General features: G+C 39.6%; 1 protein-coding gene across 2 annotated transcripts; it reads left to right on the forward strand.

Annotated features, from left to right (window-relative positions):
- The first annotated feature begins 98 nt into the window (after positions 1–98).
- On the forward strand, positions 99–19,763 carry LOC134189592 (protein FAM114A2-like). Of its 2 annotated transcripts, XM_062657911.1 has the most exons (11): positions 99–605; positions 1,319–1,396; positions 1,461–1,781; positions 5,670–5,754; positions 5,828–5,892; positions 5,952–6,005; positions 7,430–7,469; positions 7,533–7,777; positions 13,892–13,949; positions 14,015–14,110; positions 19,694–19,763. In XM_062657911.1, exons 1-9 carry the CDS (start codon positions 138–140, stop codon positions 13,931–13,933), a joined length of 1,398 nt encoding a protein of 465 aa, XP_062513895.1. In that variant the 5' UTR covers positions 99–137; the 3' UTR covers positions 13,934–13,949; positions 14,015–14,110; positions 19,694–19,763. The 2 variants fall into 2 exon arrangements, with proteins under 2 accessions (XP_062513895.1, XP_062513894.1); XM_062657910.1 differs by lacking the exons at positions 13,892–13,949; positions 14,015–14,110; positions 19,694–19,763 and adding an exon at positions 7,943–8,097.
- The last annotated feature ends 1,179 nt before the right edge of the window (positions 19,764–20,942 follow it).

A 20,942-nucleotide genomic window follows, 5' to 3' on the forward strand; every position in this document is an offset into this window, starting at 1 on the left:
AGATATTCTAACTGTGTTGTAGGTTTTAAATTTGCTGTCACGTGATTGTGTGTATCGTATCCCGGACAAAATTCCCGGAACTTGAAACGTCACAGTTCCCGAGTGTATACTAGAAAGTGTGTTGACTGTCTCGTAGAATGAGTCGCCCCCAAAAGTCAGAGAGCGAAGAAGAGTTTGCGAGTGCTCCAGAAGACAACGACGATGGTGACAGCAACGTGCCTGGTGAGAAATCTAGGCAAGACAAAAGCAAGAAACCAGTTGATGTGAATAATGATGAGATGACGACGAAAGGAAAGGGAAAGGAAGTCTCTACTGGCAATGAAGTAGCTGAATCTGAACCAGCAGCGACAGTGAGGGAAATAAATGAAATACTGAATGAAATGTCTGCAGACAGTGAGAACTTGTTACAAGAAAAAACTGAAGATGAGCAAACAGACAGAACTCGAAACATAGACAAGCAAGGAGATAGAAATGAAGAAAAAAGCAGAGAAACAGTTGACAATGAAGAGGTGGTGGCGGTGGAATCAACGTATGGACAAGAAACCGAAGCAGTTACTGCTGGGAACATCAGAGACGCTCTCATTTCTTCTACTGGAGATATTCGGGTAATTTCTTGTTTTTGCTGACCTCCAACTAGTGTATGTTTATGTAGAACACAGAGACATTATTAATTAACAGTGTTTCTAATGTCCTTTGCTAAGGCAGAGAGTTTTTGTTTTCTTCATTTGTCGTGTGCTAGCTGTAGAATCTAAGATGTGCAATGACTTGTTAGGTTCTGGACGTGCAAATCATGCTTTGTCATTTTGAGCCAGATTAATTAATCTATTGAACAATAGTCTGTGAATGACCATGAAACCGACACAGATGTAGGTTAGGAGCTATTTATGAAATGGCAGTAGAGCCAATGCTATATTCAGTACAGTTTTCTTACTGCAAGGATAGTTGTTCTCATCTCTAGCAGATGAATGCTGTTATGCATGCGCTTGTACAAAAATATTATTGTACATCTATTTGTTTTTTGGGTATGGATGTACAGTTTTGAAAAATGCTAGGACAATCCTTTTATAGTAGGAACGTTGGTAAATATCTTCTCTAAGCCAAGAAGTCTATTGAGTTATTTTTAGTTACTTTATGTTTTTATGTTTATTTGGAGTCATTGGAAGGTGTAGTTATTATTTGGCTTAATAATATTGTGTGCAATGTTGCTTGCTTGTTAGCAAAGTTACTGGATTTGCAGCAAATGTCTTGCATTTAATCTGCATTAAAGATGATTGTTATGCTACAGTGTAAAGTTGAATGTGATTGAGTGTATGTGTAGGAATCTGGTGAGCCACAGTCATCAGCACATTTTACTGGAGACATCAAGGATGCATTAAGAGCAGTCACCGATAAAAAGGTAAGAGTGAGCTAGTGACTGGCACCTATTTCTTCTGTAGACACATTGGCGGTTTCTTGTGCAGGCATCAAAACCAGCATCTAGTGGATGGGGTTGGGGAGGGTGGCTATCTTCAACAGCCTCTGCGTTAGGCCAAGGGCTACAATCAGCCATCCATACTGTGGAAGAGACGCTTGGCATTCCTGAACCAGAAGAAATAGCAAAACACACTCAGAATGATGATACTGCAGAAGAAGGGAAGAAAGAAATTGTTGATAGTGAACCACAGAAATCAAAGACAGGAACAACAGAAACAGTCAAGACTACTGACGTAGAAGAGGAGTCTTCATCTACATTTTCTATGTGGAGTGGAATGTCTGCCCTCTCATCAGTTATTGCTAGCAAGGTGTGGATTGTGTGTGTGTGTGTGTGAGAGAGAGAGAGAGAGAGAGAGAGAGAGAGAGAGAAGGAGGGAGGGAGGGAGGGAGGGAGGGGAGGGGAGGGAGGGAGGGAGGGAGGGAGGGGAGGGAGGGAGGAGGAGGGAGGGAGAGACAGAGACAGAGACAGAGGAGTGTAGATCCTTTGATTCGTAGATTCTATAAATCCATTATATGAACTTGTCAACATTTTTTTTTATTTTGCTAAACTTGAGTAGTCAAGCAGAACTGTACAAATTTAATTGCTATTGGTTGGGTTCTGAGGCTTAGGCTTCTTAACAGTATATAAATCCTTGGGCATCAGAACTTCTCCACAGTAAATGCGGATGACATGTAACAGCAAGCAGAAACTATTGTAGCAGTGTAGATTGGTCTCACATGTGTCATACTGGTTTTCTTGTGCTGCTGAGATTGTACGCTGTACGGTAAGTGGTAACAATAGAGTTAGCAGTGGAAAGCTAATAGCAACAGATGCCTTATGTACTTTTGCTAGTGGAAGTGCAACCTTGTCTCCTGTTGTGTAGGTGCAAACAACTACTATTACTGACAACTGGTAGACATGAGGGTTTGTACACCTTTTGCCATTCCAATTTTTGTGTTCCTGGTGTTTTCAAAGCTTGAATAGCACCTAGAAGAGGGTACTCTTTTCAATAGTTTGATGGTTTCAAAATTAGAGAATTTGAAAGTACCAGTTAGTGCAATGTGAGCACATTAGAGCAACCAAGGCTATTTTATGTAGAATTCATGACAATGAAGTGATGATAAGGTAGCACTATCCACTGTTTCAATTTTTTATTTATGTAATTCCTGGCTACCCAAAGTGTTGAGATGACGGATTATTCATCAGTTTGTAGAAGTGATAATGTTTGGAATCAGTGTTAAAAGCATCTACTGCCATTGGTTATCTGTTCCGTACATCTAGAATTTGAAGTGAAGATTTACATGGTAAAGCTGCTCTACATTATTGCAATGGACCACTGTGTGTCTTCAGTTACACACCTGTGCACTCATTTTGTCAGACTGTTACAGAGTACTACTAAGAATGGTAGTTGAGAGTTACAATGGAGATTTCTGCATCTAATGATTTTGGCCTGTGTAGTAGATGCGTGATGAGCTACAGCAGATGATCTTTAGCACTAACAAGTGGCACAAGGATCTTCTGAATATATCATCACTTTCGTTGTAAGTAAAACTGATGAAATCAACAATGGTGGCACTCCAACATGTCGAGTGACAAGCACTTGCCTATGGCAAATGAGAGCTGTTTTTGTTTATGTACTGTTCATGACAATGGAATGGTGATAGAGTATCACTGTTTACTGCTTTAATTTTCTGATTTTGTAAGGGCTCACTTTCTCGAACACACTAGTGTTCACTTCTTCAACTTTTTAATTTTTGAGTGATCAAACTATTATAAAGTGTAGTCTGTTTCTGAGTACTATTCAAGGTTTGAAGATGTGATTGATGCAATATTGGAATGATGAAAAGGTGCACAGACAGATGAGGTTGTGAAATTGTCAAGGCAACTGTTCATTGCTTCTATGTAGATCATTATCTTTTGACTCGTAAATGTTGATGCATTTTATTTTGGCATGTTATTCAATGTTCCAAGGTATCAAGGGAATGGTTGTGTATACCACTTGTAACATGATGTTTGCTATGTTTGTGATGTTCTTCTTGATTTGGGTGGGTCATTCAGAATTTTCTAGATCTAGAAAATGTCTCAGAGACTCTCTTCATTTTTATTTATCTGTAATCACCTTAGATGTTGTTCAGAATTATCGACAATTTCATGAGCGTACAAAACGCATGCTTTTCTGAAGCCTTTCTCTTATTCCCCAAAGTGTACGCAATATTGTTGGTGCACAATTCAATAGCTTGACCATCTATCTATTAGAGCGTTGATCGACGGATGGTCTTCAGCGCTTCCGCATTGATACAGTTCTTCTTCCATTCCAGTTGACCCGCTTGAATGATGTCAGCTTGAGGTTTTCAGTCATTCATATGGACAAAGACAAAAGCATTGAGAAAGTCGTAGTAGAGACAGCTGGGCTCTTTATGGACGGCTGCGTTTGTTCTAGAACAAAACTGGAATAGGCTGCCAACGCCGTACATCTTTGCAAATTCCGTACATACGGATGACTAGCATGGGGACAATGATGCAATTCCGGCCATAGAAAACAGAAATTAGCACGAGCCATATGCTTTTGATCAACGTTTTATAAAGCATACTGAGGCCATAACCCCTTCCCTCTAGCGTGCGCTTTGTATGCTCGTGAAATTGTCAATAATTTGAACGACCAGTCTCCTTGTACATCTTTTTTCTTAATGTTCACATGGTGCAAAGTTGCTATTCTTTTGTTGTGATGGGAATTGTTCAATGGCTATGCAGTAGAAACTTGATTATCTTAACATCAATCAACTGAAATGTCAACTATTTGAACACGCAGACTGGCGGATCTTGTGGCTTGCAGCAGTGCACCTGCCACTGAGTGTGCTGCCTCACTGCTCTGCCCCACTGCTCTGCCCAACTGCTTTGCCAAGTAGATTTGTATAGGTCATGTGCGTAAGCAAAAGGCGATACACAGTACGAAAATTTGATTGTCATGGCTACATGGAAGCTTTAGTCTACTTTAGTCAAAGATAACTGTACATTTCTTTTAGTAATTATATGTATACTTTATGAAAAATAGCTCTGTGGGATTATACTTACATTTTGATTTACAAACACAAATTCCCAATCAGGTATACATAGCTACATATTTGTTTGTGACAGTGCTGAATTCGGACAAAGGTTACTACTTTTATTCAGGTTATGTTACGTACACTCTTTCTGGTTACTATCTTTGTTTTGAGTAACTGTGTTGGTACTTCTTTAATTGCATGTGAGGACTGTTTATGTATTATCTACTTGTACCAACATAGCCGGACTTTAGTAACCAATTCCTCGGACTTTAGTAACCAATTCCTTGAACAACAGTTCTTAAGGGGTGACAAGTTTGTGGCTATGGCCAGACGGCATAATGACATGCTGGTGTACTTTGACTAATCATAGCACCATACAGAACATAAACTGTTCAGTTGATATGAACATGTTATGCTGATCAAATAAGCTTGTGATTATTAGAAGTTTTAACTGTCAGTTACCTTGATTGTGTTTATGCTAAAGAATTCATGAAAGAGATTATGATAACAGTGTTTTAGTCTGGAATGATATCTCACTAAGAGCACATATGATTGCCATTTTACCACTGCTGATCTGTTGCTTCTGTTTATGAGAAACATTAATATTTGAATATAGTTTTCATCATTAAGCAGCAGTGAAGGTGATGGTGGCAACGGCAGCAGCAGCAGCAGCTGTAGCAGTGTAGTGAAGTATTTGTTTAGTGTTCTTGGAGTCGGTAGCATTTCAACAATCTGGAGCCATCCTTTAATCTACTAAATAATGCTTTAGTGACTTGCAAGTAGATAGTCAAATGTTGCCAGGTGTCTTGTTATGTCATAATCAACACCAATGACTTTGTTTTCATATTCAGTGTCTAGCTTTTGATTAGATTGTCTCATTTATCTTCTAGTGCATCCTCATAATTTTACAGTCATTGTTGGTAAATATAGATTAACTTTAAGGATACTGGATGATGACAAGAGAGATGACTCATTGTTTAGCTATTTATGTTTATGTATAGTTCTATTTTTGTTGATCATTGATAATGATGCTAATCATAGTTAGATGTACTTTGTTTGTCAACTGTGCAACAGTAAAATATACAGTATAATTATTAGGGACTATGGAATAGATAATGATGCTTTGCTGTTGTTGTTTCACTAACGGTAGGTGTTGTGTGTGTGTGTTATAGAGCAGTGAACTTGTATCAGGTGGCATTGATGCTCTTGAAGCTATTGGAAGGAAGACTATGGATGTGATTTCAGATGGAGATCCTGGTGTTTGAAATAAATACCCTAATAATAATTGTTTGTGGATTTAAGTATTGCATTTGTATTGTGTATTATGAAGGTTTAAGACAAAAGAGAGCTGCAATTCAAGAACTTACATCAGGACCAGCTGTTGTGCTTTCAAAGGTGAATACTTGTACTGCACAAGTAATTGTGATCAACAGGCAATTGACATTTGGTGGTAGCTGTTGAGGGATGCTAAACAACAAGCTGAAGAAAACCAGAATAGCAATGCCGAGGTGACGTAGCTACGTAAAGTTACTGTTTATTAATGTATAGAAGTTAATGTTTATAGTGCTCGTCAATACTTGATATTTCATGTTGCTGTTGTAGCTATTTTGTGAAACTAAGGAAACAGTTATGGCAACATTAATATTTGGCCTTTCATGATTGGGAGGAGATCAGATATTTGTGCACTGGAAACCCTAATTTGTAATACTAAGGCCGTTTCAAAGCGATGGTGTAAAGTGATGTTGCGTCATCTTTTGACGCTGCATCAATGTCTTGTGTCCTTTTGCTATTCACATTAAATTGCACCCAATGCAGTGTCCCATGCAGCATCTGACACAGCTTTGAAAAGAGCACAACGCAAAATATAGAACTAGTTTTTTTGTCTTGCGACCATGCATACACTGAAATTGATTCATGACTACTGTGGATGAGGCAACAGCTCTCCTATAACGTGTGTGAAGCTTCCACTATTTGTAGGATGTGCAACTTTTCCTCTACAAAGCCATAAGACAGGCTACGTAGTCAAAAAATGCTGCACTCACTGAGTACAGAAGTGCTGAAACCAATGTTTAATGTGAATGCAGTTTGGGCATAAACACAAGATGCAAGATGCAAGACACAATTAGCAAAATGCTGCATATTTTTATGTAAACCCTCCTTAAAATGTAAATGAAACATTGCTCTAGTGAAAACAGAAAGGAAGAGTTGAACTCTCTAGGTAATGATGGCAACAGCCAAATTCAACAGACAGTAACAGATGAAATCACAAACACGATTATTAGGATCCTAATCGTGGATATTGCACAGTTGAGTTTTGCAACTGCACCGCTTGAGAGATAAGTTCATATGGGGTATAGGGAATGTGCACTATAAAAGGTCCTTATACAGGATCTGTCAGATGTGTTAAAATGTTTGCTAACGTACTCTAGACAGATATAAATGCACAACAGCTGTGGAATACCATCAGATCAAGGTTTAGCAACTGTGTAAAGGAGATTATTCTTGTGACAGTGCGAGTGTGGGAAGCCATGGTGTTCCAAACCATTTAATACAAGTGCAGAATGATTTTATAACATTTTGATCATCTTGTGCTTTGCAAGATTTAAATACATTTTAGTAGAATTAACAGTTTCATTTTTTAAGATTGTGATTCTGAAGCCTTAATTTAACTCAAGGTTGCTACATGCTAAGCCACTACATGTAACAGGAAGGTATTAGTATGTGTGGTGTATAGTGGGAAAGTATAGATTATGGTATATATGTGTAGAGAGTTTCCTGTATTATGAATAGATGGATTCAATTAATGTAGGCTACAAGTACGATGTAAGACAAATTCATGTCATCATCTGATCAAGAAATAATTATGGATTTAGACAGAACATGAAGTCAGCAGCTTGAGGCTTACACATGTTTTATCTATTGTTTTGTTTAGACTGGAATTCATTTTAGCACTTTGTTTGATGAATACCAAGGTGATATTCTGACATTGTTCTTTGATGATTGATAATAGTTTATAATTTTGTACATTTTTATAGGCTTTGTACACTTGGAGGCTTTGGAGCTGTTATCTACTGAATGTTCTAGTAAGTTACAGTCAGCTCAAGTTGCAATTGAAGATGATGAGGTCATGAAACAACTGCAAGACATAAAGGAGGCCTTCCAGTTGAAGAATGACGATGAGGAGGAGGACGTTAAGGACCAAACAGTGGAAATTACATCCTTTCTGTTACTGCAATTTGAGAAGTTGAAGATTCAATACAAGGCACAGAAGTTAGAAAAGGTATGTATCTGTGTATAATTGCATGTAATAGTGTACATAATATCAAATGTCTCATTAAACTGCTGATTCCTTTTAATCAACTAATGTACTAAAGATGGTTCTTGCTTTTGTATTTTGTTTGTCTAATTGCTCAGTTACCAGTACATACTGTATTTTTGTCATTAGCACTCACACAGGAATAACAGCAAGAATAACAGCCATATGCCCACTGGCCCCAGCAAAAAAAGGGCAGAGGTTACTGTAAATTGCACAGTTTGTTTGCCTTCACAAAGTTGACTACAGTGACTCAACAGAATATTTCTGAACGTATCACATGTGTGCGAAAACTGCAGATGACCAGATTTTTTAGCCTATTCTAGAGGAAGATACTGCTAGCACTACTTGTTGTGATGAGAATGCAATTCCGACGTACATTTTCTTTCTGTTCTATTAGTTCTTATCATTGTCATGTACATTACTTGTGTAAAATCTTTGTGATTTGCCATTGGCTGACCAGTGACTTTTCATCAAAGTGACACATTCCATGGCTTGTGGAGCAGAGGCATCGGCTGGGCTGGCACAGAACTTACTGGTACAAATCAGCTACAGGCAGTACACTTTGTATAAGGGTTGAGACCAGAAGTCGAGTTATGCTCTGTTATTTAATTAGGCGCCTCACTTGTCAACCCTTGTAAATGCCAACCCTGGTGAGGCTTATTGTGATTAAAATATGATATCTACTTGTTCACACTGCTCTTAATTATGATTAGCTATTCTTAACACTTGTAGGGAGCAGGTCTACAATGCCATTAGTGGCATTAGTCAAAGTGCGTGACACCTACATGTGAGGGGGAAGTATGGAGGCTTTGCTTTGGTATTGTAGTCTGTTTCTCTGCTCTATATATTGTACATGTGCTACCTTTGAGGGAGAACCATCCTTCCTGTCTTTGTCAAATGGGCTTCCAGCATCCTCTGTTTGGGACAAAAAGCTGATATCTTTTTTCTGTAAACCCATGAGAAGTTACTGCATTCACCCAAGATTCCATCTTTTGTACATAGAAAAGAATATGGACAGTATCCTCGTGTTGCATGGCCATGATTTAAGTTTCCTTATATATAAACACTATCAAGTGCTACATGTGACTTGCAAATCATAGTTCTCAGCGCAGAACACCTCCCTAAACTTGCGCTAATCACAGTTACTCTAACAATGATACTTTAGTGGTGGTGTGAACACATTCTTACTCTTTGTCTGATTAATTACAGTGTCTCTGTCTGTCATCTACTTGTGAGCAAGTTATGTACCTGCACATTAATATTTATTAATTTGTCTGTCTGTCTGTCTGTCTGTCTTTTTCATAAATGAATGCTATTACAACCAAAACTGTCTAAAATGTTCCAGAGACCCAATAGGGTCAATGCACCTTGCAAACTAATGTACACAACTGTCTGTCTGTCTGTCTGTTTGTCTGTCTGTCTGTCTGTCGATACATATATTTCAAAAATCAAACTATAATAGATATCAGCAAAGGGCAAAAAAGTAAAGTTTGCAAGCTACATGAAAATACACATATGTGTGTGTACACATAGCAGCTAAACAATTATGCGACTACCCAGCTTTCAGCCAACTAATGGCTGAAAAACCAGGTGCTGCTAGAGTCCAGTTTGGATTCTTTAGTTACACAGAATGCTGACGCTTTTCTTCTGATGACGCTGGCATTACATCTTTGCAGTTGGATTGCAAATCTTTTCCTCCAAGAATTTAAGAACTCTGGAGGATTGTGTTGACCAAATTCATCTGCCGACTGCTCTGCCAACTTTTGGAGAACTTCCATGCCTCTTCGCCCCATCTTCTGTAGTGCTCCAAGACCAAAGGAATCAGGGAAACAGACATGCCACCAGGAAGTCTCTCTTTATTGTATCTGGAGTGCTTTCTATTATCTCTCTGCTTGGCTGCTGCTCCATCAATCTCAGCTGACTTGAGGAAGGTATCTGAGCTCCAAGGGTGAGCTAGTGCAATATCTAATTCGACATTAGCCCCTGAAGCTGAGTAAAGCACCACGAGATTGGGTCTACAATCAGAGCTAGAATGAAGATGTCTTAGTCTTGCTTGAAGTGTTCATGTACGTCTCGAAAGCAATCTCCCCAAGTAGCAGCAATGGTGTCATGGGACCAAACTGGCCCTCCACCTGTTTTGCAGGTCAGCAGGTGATAAACAATGTTGTCCAGCTGAGCGCCACTGTTACATGATCCAAACTAATCAGACAGAGGAATGGGCATCCCCAGACGAAGAAGAGTCGCCAACGGAAATTGTAAGTAGAGAGTGCGAACTCTTGATCGGATGGTAAGGCAAACAACCAGGCACCTGCGCTCTTGCCCCGGACAGATCTCACTTGTGCAGCGTCACGTGCTGTAGCAGCAATGGACAAAAGATTCTCTGTACTGTCTGTCTGTCTGTCAAGTTCATTAGTTAATGACTTTGTTGTTTACAAGGACTGATGTGTATTTAAAAATCCTAGCATATGTACAAGTAGAATTTTTATGAGAATAAATTATCTGTCTGTCATTTTTATACGTCAAAGCTTATACAGGTGGAACCAAAGTAACAGCTAATGAACAATAAATAAGTGTCACTATTACGACTACAGATTACACAAATACATAACAAGTAGAATTTAAAAAAGCTCTCCTATGGAGCCTACAAACCTGTCTGTCTGTCTGTCTAGACATCACAGCACGACCAGACATAGTTGCTTGGTCCAAAACACACAAACAGATTGTTATATTTGAATTAACAGTTCCGTTTGAGGAAAGCTTAGCAGATGCTGCCAGACGGAAACAAGATCATTATGCACCACTTTGTAAACAAATATTGAGTTTGGGTTGGTGGACAAAATTACATACCATCGAAGTTGGTTCACGAGGTCTTTCAAACATCCCAAGCTTACGATCAATAGAAAGTTTACCAAGTCACAACACTCACAAAGTTGTTTCTTTTCCTTCTACATAAAATCTGAAGAACTGTTGTTGGATGCTCATATGCAATATGGTGCAAGCATGACAAATCTGACTGGATAAACTGACTTGTTTTTATAGATATCATAGATATCATAGAAGAAATGTTAATGTTAGAAATAGTATATGTAGTGATTAGATAGTATGTAGTGGTTTATTGTTAGTTTCTGCGCCACATCTGTATATGATGGCAGGGGCCACAGGGACACCCATTCATTTATGGAAGAATATAACATTGTCTGTCTGTCTACATATATTTTCCATTTGAATCAAACATTATATCATGAGCAACTTCAAAGAGAAACGTCCACAGCAACACTAATACAACAGGACCATTATGATCATGAAGCATTCGAAATTACACTAAGTACACTACATTTTGGCGATCTAATCTTGCTATGCTATAATAAGTTTGTCCGAGATGACTTTCACATTACATCGTTGTAGTGTCACTAAAATGATTGATTGCCACTTGGTCTTGAAGTCGGCTTCATTTCGTTTTCCTTCATCATCCCTTGTACTCTTTGCCAGCTTGTTCAAATACTTTACTACTTGTTTGCCTCAACGATCAAAATGTTTCGAAACGAGAGGTATGACCAATGGGCGGACCCTTCTGGCAGCCGCTTGGAATTATACTTTGCCTCTTTTTTCCTCTCGTTTCTTATTGCTGTTACTTCTCTGTATGCTGCCTTCATTGAGTCCAAACACCATGGATGAGCCAATGACACATCTAATTCAATGTCTGCACCTGCATCTGGGTCAAAACGAGAATGTTCGACCTCTTGTCACTGTTGACATACTGTATTGTTGCTCTAGTTTGTGCAGCAAGTTGAGTTGAGACAGGCACTTAGACCATGCTGACACAATTGAGTTGTGAGTGTGCACTGGACCACCTCAGTCGTACAAGTGATTAGATGGTATCCTTGGATGTCCAGTTCATTGTCACAATAACAAAAACTGCTTGATGCAGGAATGTCACATCCCAATCTCATCATAGTTACCAAACGAAAATTGTGTGGTGAAAGTACAACATGTGACGAGATAGAATTGTTGACACCCAAGTTCCAGCTCCTCTACCTGACAGTGAATGCAAACAAGCTTTGTTGTCTCTGATTGTGTTTGAGTTGTTGTTCAAGAGGTAGTCAACATCATCAGCCTTGAGCTGTTTTTGAGTAAGCCTTTGCTGCAATTTAACATTATCATTGACCAAGTCTGACAGTGACTGACCCTCCAGGACCGCCTCATGAAGATCAAACCCTTTAGATCCCATAGAACCTGGATCCAAAGCAGGTTGTTTGCAGATTCTCCAAGATCATGAAAACGCTCTGGGAGAGCATGACGAGAGTGTGTCCAGCTGGAGACAAAGGCTAAGGGCGAAATTCTGGGTGATGGTGATAGACCAACACGGATTGGTAAGGTAGCTTGATACCATTTCAAATTTGAATTGCTACTCTTCCAATAGTATGTTGGAAAATTGATCTTGTCAAGAAATCATGAACTTTACAAGCCTGTTGAAGCAACCGGGTGGAACTGTACGGGTCAGGTTATTCAGTCTTGGAATGTAATAGTGTCTCAACAACAACATTGCAACCTGTGGTCTTCAAGGTTCGAAAGTTGGTCACAAAGAAAACTTCCGGAATATGCAAACTGGTAGCAAGACTTCTTAACGAAAGACCCTTCTCAATTGGTGTTTTCAATGTGATAGTACCTTCTTGTACAACAGGAATTGTGGTTGAGGCTAGAATTGCTTGAAAACCAACTGAGAGGGGCAGAAAATTTCACACTTGTTTTCAGCAACGTTCAATCTGATATTGGCGAGAGAAGAGGAGAGGTTGGAGAGAGCTGTTAAAACCTTCTTGCTTGTGCCCAGAAGAAACACATCATTCAGATAGGCCGGAACAATGATTTCCTGGAGTTGGCTTTGGAGGGATGTCAAGTGTGGATGAATCACCTTAGAGAAGAGTGCTGGACCTAAGAGATCTCCTTGATGAACATCTCGTGAGTTGATGATGACAGTCTCTCTACCATACAAATATACTACTACACATTTGAGCTGCATGGTTGTATATATATATATATATATATATATATATATATGGGACTGGGCCACGAACTTGGTTGAGCTTATGCCCTTGCTCTACTGAATTGAAGGCATTTTTAAGGTCAGATTTGACAACAACCCAACCATCGTGTGAAGACAACAATACTCGAATATGTTGTATCAAGAGTTCTGCCCCGCCCTGTGTCGCAACACCAAGTTGGATTGGACAGAAAAACTCTTGAAACTCATTTCTTTTCATGATACAGATCACTCTTGCACTAAGCGTCTCGAGGTTTCCCTGATTGCAACTGGTTGAACATCTCCATTTGGTTTCTCAAAGCTAGCAATTTTGCTGATGACATCAACAGAGCAACAAGAGGTGGAATGGATCCTGTAGCTATGGATGAGCAAATAACATAGAAACCATTAGATATGCACTGGTTAGACAACAGCTCTTTCAGATGCTCATGGCGCCAGCCTAACGGACCAGGATTTGATCCTTTTAGTAACTTTCGAAGTGTTGAAAAAATGCACTGTAGAGAGATTGATTGGCTTTTCAGAACTAGCTAGGGGTGTTTCCACATGTTTACCTTGAGCAGGATGTTTTCCTTCCAATTTGTCTAATGTTCTTTTGAGGCGGGAGCCATCCCATGACTTGTCAATAGACGTGCTGCTCTGGTGATTTTGCCACACCTGATGAGCCTCAGGGCTGTCCTCTTGGCTGCATCTTCTCTGGTACCATGATTCTCCAAGCTTGATTTAGTGGCCTGCCTTTGCAATTGAAGAAGATCTTTCCACTTGTGATTCAGGAATTTCTGATGTTGTTTCTTGATCAATTTCAATGTTGTTCGGCCACCTCTTTGCTTAACAGATAATAACATATGGGAATCAGACACAGCAGTTTCCACGCTGCTTCATTTTGATCATTTTCGTGGAGCTTTGTCAAAGCTATCATACAGCAACTTTGAAGCAAAGGCATTGCACCCTGGAGAACCGTCTGAACAGTTCTAGGAGGATGGGCTTTGACAATTTCATCGATAGGAATGTAGAATTGATAAACTCCTATGTTGAATCTTTAGGATCACGCACATCACTGGCTGATGAAGACTGCTTCCCGGTAGAAGGTGACACATTCTCGTAAGATGGCGTTCAAACCATGAGGTCAATGTTGATGATGTTGATGTCTTTTTTTGCTGTTTGAGGTCTTCCGACATTGAGATAAGTGCTGGCCAAACTTAGTGAACCATTTTAGGCAAAACTGACACTGTTGAAGCTTCCACTGGGTGACAACTCAACAGGTAGGTCCGGATTCTCATGGGTTTCCTGAATATGATATAGAACTGTTTTCAAAGTGTGGTGTGGCGTGTGGTGGGATGTAACACCCATGCCTGTTGTAACATGCCTTTTTGCTTAATTAGCTGGATTGTTTTCATGTTCTTTTGAGTCTGTTTCAACTCAGTCATTGTTGGTGCATGTGTTGTTTGGTTTACTTGTCAGCACTGCCTGTATAGTCCTCTCGAGAGTGCGTACAAATGTCACATTGGTGTCAGAAGTGGGATTTGAGAGTCTGCAAGATATCAGTTGCTGAAATGGATGTGCAACAAGTGCAAGGAGAGCAAGCAGAGCCACAAACTGCTGCGTTGGAAGAACTTTAGTGTCTGTGCCAGATAAATTGACAACGGCGACATAGAGTTGTGGTTGAAACGCCTATGTGTGTTCCCGCAAATGGTTGGAACAGCGGAAAGAAGCTTGTTTACTTACCTTTCTGAGGGAGAGCATTTGCAGTCTACGAGCGTTTGTCTGATGCTGATCGTGGTACGTATGCAGGTTTGGAGGCAGCTCTAAAGAAGGTGTTCATGCCAGGAATGGAAGAAAGCCGGAGATTAGCCCATAGTCAGTAAACTTCAATATGCTTGAAAGTAGGAGACGATCTTGATATTTCTGTGAGATCTGGAGTGTTTGCTAGACAAAGCGTATCCAGGAATCCAGGATCCACTCAGAAGTCAACTGCTTGATTACTTTCCAGGGGCATACGACAGCGTTGATGAAGTCACTCAACATAATTACAGCAAGATTAGAGCACTTGGAAAGTCGTCTGGATGGTAGGCATGTTGATTGTAATGTGTCTAGCGAGACAATGCCAGGTATTCTTCAACCGCAAACAACTCAACAACAAACCTCAAGTTTAGAGGTTGGTGTTTTGAGTGTGGAGAGATAGAGCACAGGATGTCCTGCTAAAGCTTAGCAGAAGGACCGGGGTCGAGCAGTAACGCAGAAGGCGGGGATAAGAGGAGGAAGCCCTATTACTTCTGCAGGTACACAGAGTCAAGGACAAGGGCAAGTCGAACCGAGTGAGAATTTTCACATTGGCTGGTCTTGAGGACTCCCTCATTTTGAAGGCAAGGCAGAGATTGGCGGAGTCAGCCAGGATTGTCTTGTGGATACAAGAGCCTCAGTTTCGCTTGTTCCAGATCCATTAGTTGATCTGTGACTTGTTGTTTTTGCAGAGACTGGTTTGCTTTTACAAATTCCTAGCGTATGTACAAGTAGAGTCTATATGAGAATAAAATGTCTGTCTGTCTGTCTGTCTGTCTGTCTGTCTGTCTGTCTTATCCTTAGAAAACTTTCAAAACTGTCACCTAATCATGGTGATTTAGATAGATTATTTGATTTTGACATTCAGAGTCAAGTCCATTAGTTAATGACTTTTTGTTTGCAAGGACTGATTTGTATTTTAAAAATTGTAGCATATGTACAAGTAGAATCTGTATGAGAATAAATTATATCTATCTGTCTGTCTGTCTGTCTATCTGTCAATACACATATTTGCATATTGCAACTGCTAGTACAGGCTAAATATTGTCCAGCGACCTAAGGTCGTTAACGGCAAAGCTGACTTGATTATGGTTCACCCTTGGAGCAGGGACATTTCAATCAGAGCATCTGAAAGGCAAGCTATGTCGCCAAGAGACGTGAGATGAGAAAGAAATGCAAATACGAAGCTCTGTCAGTTTAGGATGGTACAGCAGCTAACTTAGTTCCTCTGGTCTTCAAACATTTTGGGTTCTGGGTTGTGTGCTTGCCTGCCTGCCTGCCTGGCCCAACTACTCTTGAAGTAAAACTTGGAAGAGGAGAAACCGCAATTTCATTCTCTGGAGAAAATGATTGATTATTCTGGAAAACTTCAACGTTGCTTAACTTTGGATATATCTCAGAAACAGTCAGAAGGTTTCATTAAAAACATAAGTCAAATCGGGATGCTGCCAAGCTTAGGTCATTACAGGGGAAAGGTGCAGGAGCATGGCTTGATGTTATTCCCTCAACATACACATACGCACTTAAATCTAACGAATTTTGTTTAGCGTCTTGTATGAGATTGGGGATCAGCTTGCCATTGAGTCGATTGCTTGAGCATTGTGACTGTGGACAGAAGTTAGATCAAGGTTTTCATTTGATTACCTGTAAATATGGAGGCGGTCTTGTCTGGTCTCACAAAACTATTGTTGCTGAGAGGTCTGCTTGCCTAATGGAGCTGGGTATTCCTCATCAAACAGAACCAAGAAACAGATACGTACAAACTGATGGAAAACCAGACATTACATTCTACAACATTGATTCTGGTGTCATCTATGAATGTGATGTTTCTTTGGCTCACCCTTGGAGGAAAGACGTAGTGAACAGAGCTGCAAAGGCCTGCAGACATGTAGCGACAAAACAGGAATCAGCAAAATGTTACAAATATTCAAAGGAGATCTTGCCCTGAAATTGTTCCGCTAGTATTTGAGCATTTCGGCACATGGGGACCACAAGCGGGAACTTACTGCATGAACTGCGAAGAAAGGCAGGGCTCATTGAAGGAAGACGAGTAGATGCAGAGTTTATGTCACATTGGCGACGGTGTTTTATTGTGACTCAACAAACAGGCTAATGGAGGATAATGTAGTCAGCAGAGATAGATACATTCAGTGCTTCACACATTGAAATAGTTGAACTTGTAACTTGTTTATGAAGCACTTTCTTTTAATCATTGAAAAATTATGTATTCTAGTGTGTAGAGATGCTGTATCTTAATAAAGTAACCTGCCTGCCTGCCTGCTGGATGAAGAACTTTCTTTTAATTATTGAAAAGTCATATATTCTAGTGTGTAGAGATGCTGTATCCTAATAAAATAACCTGCCTGCCTGCCTGCCTGCCTGCCTGCTCTCCCTTGGAGGAAAGACACAGTGAATGGAGCTGCAAGGGCATGCAGACATGCAGCGACAAGACGGGAATCAGAAAATGTTACAAATATTCAAAGGAGATCTTGCCAGAGGGATCTAGCCCTGAAATTGTTACGCTAGTTTTTTAGCATTTCGGCACATGGGGATCACAAGCGGAAAACTTACTGCATGAACTGGGAAGAAAGGCAGGGCTCATTGAAGGAAGACGAGTAGATGCAGAGTTTATGTCATATTGGCGACGACGTTTTTTGTGATTCTCCAAAATGCAATAGTAAAGTTGTCTTGAGAAAAGTGTCTAAGTTGTCTAAGTTGTCAACAAGCAGACTAATAGAGGATGTAGTTAGCAGAAATAGATACATTCAGTGCTTCACACATTGAGATAGTTGAACTTGTAACTTGTTTATGAAGCACTTTCTTTTAATTATTGAAAAATCATGTAGTCTAGTGTGTAGAGATGCTGTATCCTAATAAAATAACCTGCCTGCCTGCCTGCCTGCCTGCCTGCCTGCCTGCCTGCCTGCCCACCCACCTGTCTGTCTGTTACATACCGTACTACCCTGCCTATAAGGGCAGAGGCTCTTATTAGAACATTTGGTACTATGTGCCTTTGTACAGTGTTTGTAAATCTGCAAGGGGACAAATTTGCTAGTGCTCCAGAAGGAGAAAGCGGCATCAATTGAACAGACTAACGTACTCATCTTTCAATATTTTTCTTTGGAAAGTCTTAATCAAATGCCGTCTAATGCTAAAACCACATGTTCTGTGGCTCTAGATTGGCTACATTCATAACATCTTTCTACTCGTGCACTGTTTCTAAATTGAATTCTTATCACAGCGTTACATCTTTTTAGAGCTACAGAAAAGCAGCATTGTCAGGTAGGTCCTTGGGCTTCTTGCCATTTTAGTGAAGGACATATAACAATCTGCCATTGGCAAAATGCGACTGCGTTTGCATTTGCAGACCTATCAAGCTTGGGTTTTCTTTTTTTTTGTAATGAATGATTCAGTAATATGCTTTTAGTTGTTATCTGACACCTGGCACATAATTGATAAGGCTAGCAATGCTGTAGATGAATTGTGTCGTAGAAAGTTAACCATGTATAATTGCCACCAGTATTGCATAATCTCAAATAATGTCAATTGGTTGATACAATAGCTGCAATTAATTAAGATGGTAGGCATGAGTTCAGCGTGTGCTGTCAGTTGCTTTGTATATTTACCTGTGGGCCTAAGGGCATGCTGCCAGTTACAGTGGCTGCAGACAGAAATTGTCTATTTTGTGCTGCAATCTATTTGAAATGCAGGTATGAGGAATAGTATCTGGAGCTCCAGGAGGAGCTAACAACTGCTGAGCTACAGAAGAGCACTTTCTGCTACCCCATTCCTGTGTAGATGCATCCCTTCACATTATCAAGGTCCGTGGAAGGACGTTGATGAATACCAAGTGATATTCTAGACAACGACACTAAAACAGTTATCATCATTTACTAGGTACATATTTACTAATTATAGGGGACTTTATGGCCGGTCAAGATTATAGTGAATGGCCAAATCAAACTTGCCCTTGAATGGGCATTTGGTCAACACATAGATGAAACTTATATATCCTTTTACTGCATTTTCCCATTTGTCTGTTTTGACTGGTTGTAATGAGAGCTGGTCCAGAAACAGTAGGGCTTGCTGACCCTGTTTTTCGTGTACAAGAGGAAAGCAATTGGAAGATGCACACAAAACATCTACATGTCTGCATATTCTCTCTGGCTTTTCCTGTCCTCTTCTTGTTGCTGTTTCTCGATCGTCTTCAGCTGCTTGAGATACAGCCTGAGTGAGATACAGTGTGCTAAGTACACATTTAACCCAACATCAGTGCTTGCTGTATTGGGAATTACAAGCATTGATGTGTGTGCTAACATCACTGTTTATGTAGCAATCTTTGGGTCTTTGATGATGGACAATCTGTAGACACCAGACTGCGGCTAGAGTTTCATGTGACCACACAGTTTCCTCACCAGTTTTGTGTCTGATTGGATGAGATTCATTTTTGTCATAACCCAGCCGTATTTATGTCACTAAACAGCTCACCAGGATTGAATGCAAACTTCACTGAACTGGATTTAATTTTTACTCACGCTCTGGCACGTTTCTTCTAAAGTGATCTGATCTTAGCTCAATTTCAAATACTGAGGTTGAACAAGAGTGATTAGTTACTACAAATTCAAGACATTTTGCTCTTATGACATTTTGTATTGTAATTTGCCTGAATTCTGGAGTATGTTTACAAGGATTTTCTTTTGTGAAAGGACATTTTGTAAGATGGATTGATGGACTGCACATTGCAATCATGAGTTTCTGGACTTACAATTGATTTTATTTGGTTCTAAGAATGTCAAAGGAACCAGGGAGGTGAGGGAACAATGAGCTCAACTAGAACTAATGTAAGATGACATGTGGACTTCATTTGTGTTATATCAAACCTTTCCTAACTAATTAATTAAGTAATGTAGCTTGCAGCCACTCCACTGGCAATCACTACACCCATGGTAACTGACTAAACTTTTCAAGCATAAATTTTGTAATAGCTAGTCATGGCGATGATTTGTATTGTTTGTTTATCTTTGTTTCTTGCCTATTTTAATTCATTCACAGCAATGGCTGTTTAGGTGGAAGAACATATTGTGACAGAACTGGCTAGCTGGAAGCAACAGGAAGGAGAACAGCAAACAGCACAGGTACATACATATTCACTATTGTCATATGGACTGCAGCTAGCTCTATGCTGTTGTGAAATGTTTTGTCAATTAACTACATATATTATCTATTATATATGACATGTTTGTGAAGAAACACTGTGCTTACAGGCCATATTTGAATCTGGAATGCGTGGTTTAGCTCAGTTGACTGCGAGTTCTATAGAGGTGTTTCGTAAAGTGTCAGAGCTGATTCTCTTACACATGACGGATTCTAGTACAGAATTACCTACAGCAATAGAAAGATCGCAAACTCTCAATGAGTAAGGAGACATGGAAGCAGTTTGCAGTTCTATTGTGATTAGGATGTATTTGTGTGTTTCAGAATGGCTGTGACAATAACCAAAGGAGTGTCATGTGTATCAGCTCAATTTGCAGACAGCCTTAATTTATGTCGGCCAGCAGCAGAGGTAATGAGTACATATGTGTGTATGTGTGCTATGTAGTTATTAAGAGTTTATTTACTGCTGGAAATTCTGTTCAATATGTCAAGGTTGTCTAAATGCATCATTTATCATACTTACAGCTACAGTAGTCTACATAAATCACTAGCATGTTTTAAATTGTTGTCATATTGGCCAACAACACATTTGCATCTCTATTTATGTTGTCACAAAGGCACATACATCAAGGGGTTTGTTGTTATTGACTCTTTGACACAAATGAGTCAAACAGCATATCATCTTGAACTTAATTGAAATTTAGCTGTGGTTTTTGATGATAGAACTTCTTTCATTTGCAGTTTCTGAACACATGGACGTTCTCCACCCATTCCCTATCATGCACTTGTTTGATGAAATTGTCAAGTTTGTTAATTAAGCAAGTTCCACATACACAATTTGTCGTGGCGATCCCATTAAACGTATCAACTGGTTTTGTGGCTTCTCACATTAAAATCAGATTTAATGCAATATACCCCATATTGTTGTATGTTAGGAACCAGTAATATTTGAAGAGACTCAGCTAAAGCATAGTTTGTTTTTACATTGGCTTCATTTTTGCTTTTGTATTAGCATTTTCAGAAGTTCAGAGGGGTATTGTGTTGACTTTGTTAAATCAATGTTACTATCAACGATATAGCATCTTCACTGTATTTGATTTCTTCAAATTTATAGTTTGCCAGGGACTTTAGTTGTTTGTAGCCAATTATTATTACTGTGTG

Source organism: Corticium candelabrum, chromosome 14, assembly GCF_963422355.1.
Source record: "Corticium candelabrum chromosome 14, ooCorCand1.1, whole genome shotgun sequence".
Classification (NCBI taxonomy): Eukaryota; Metazoa; Porifera; class Homoscleromorpha; order Homosclerophorida; family Plakinidae; genus Corticium; species Corticium candelabrum.

Excerpts from the sequence above, each read along its gene's own strand:
- LOC134189592 (XM_062657910.1), top strand. The coding sequence starts at position 138 with ATGAGTCGCCCCCAAAAGTCAGAGAGCGAAGAAGAGTTTGCGAGTGCT. Across the intron at positions 5,755-5,827 it reads GATTTCAGATGGAGATCCTG|GTTTAAGACAAAAGAGAGCT; the intron begins GTGTTTGAAATA and ends TGTATTATGAAG. Across the intron at positions 7,470-7,532 it reads TTTGTTTGATGAATACCAAG|GCTTTGTACACTTGGAGGCT; the intron begins GTGATATTCTGA and ends ACATTTTTATAG.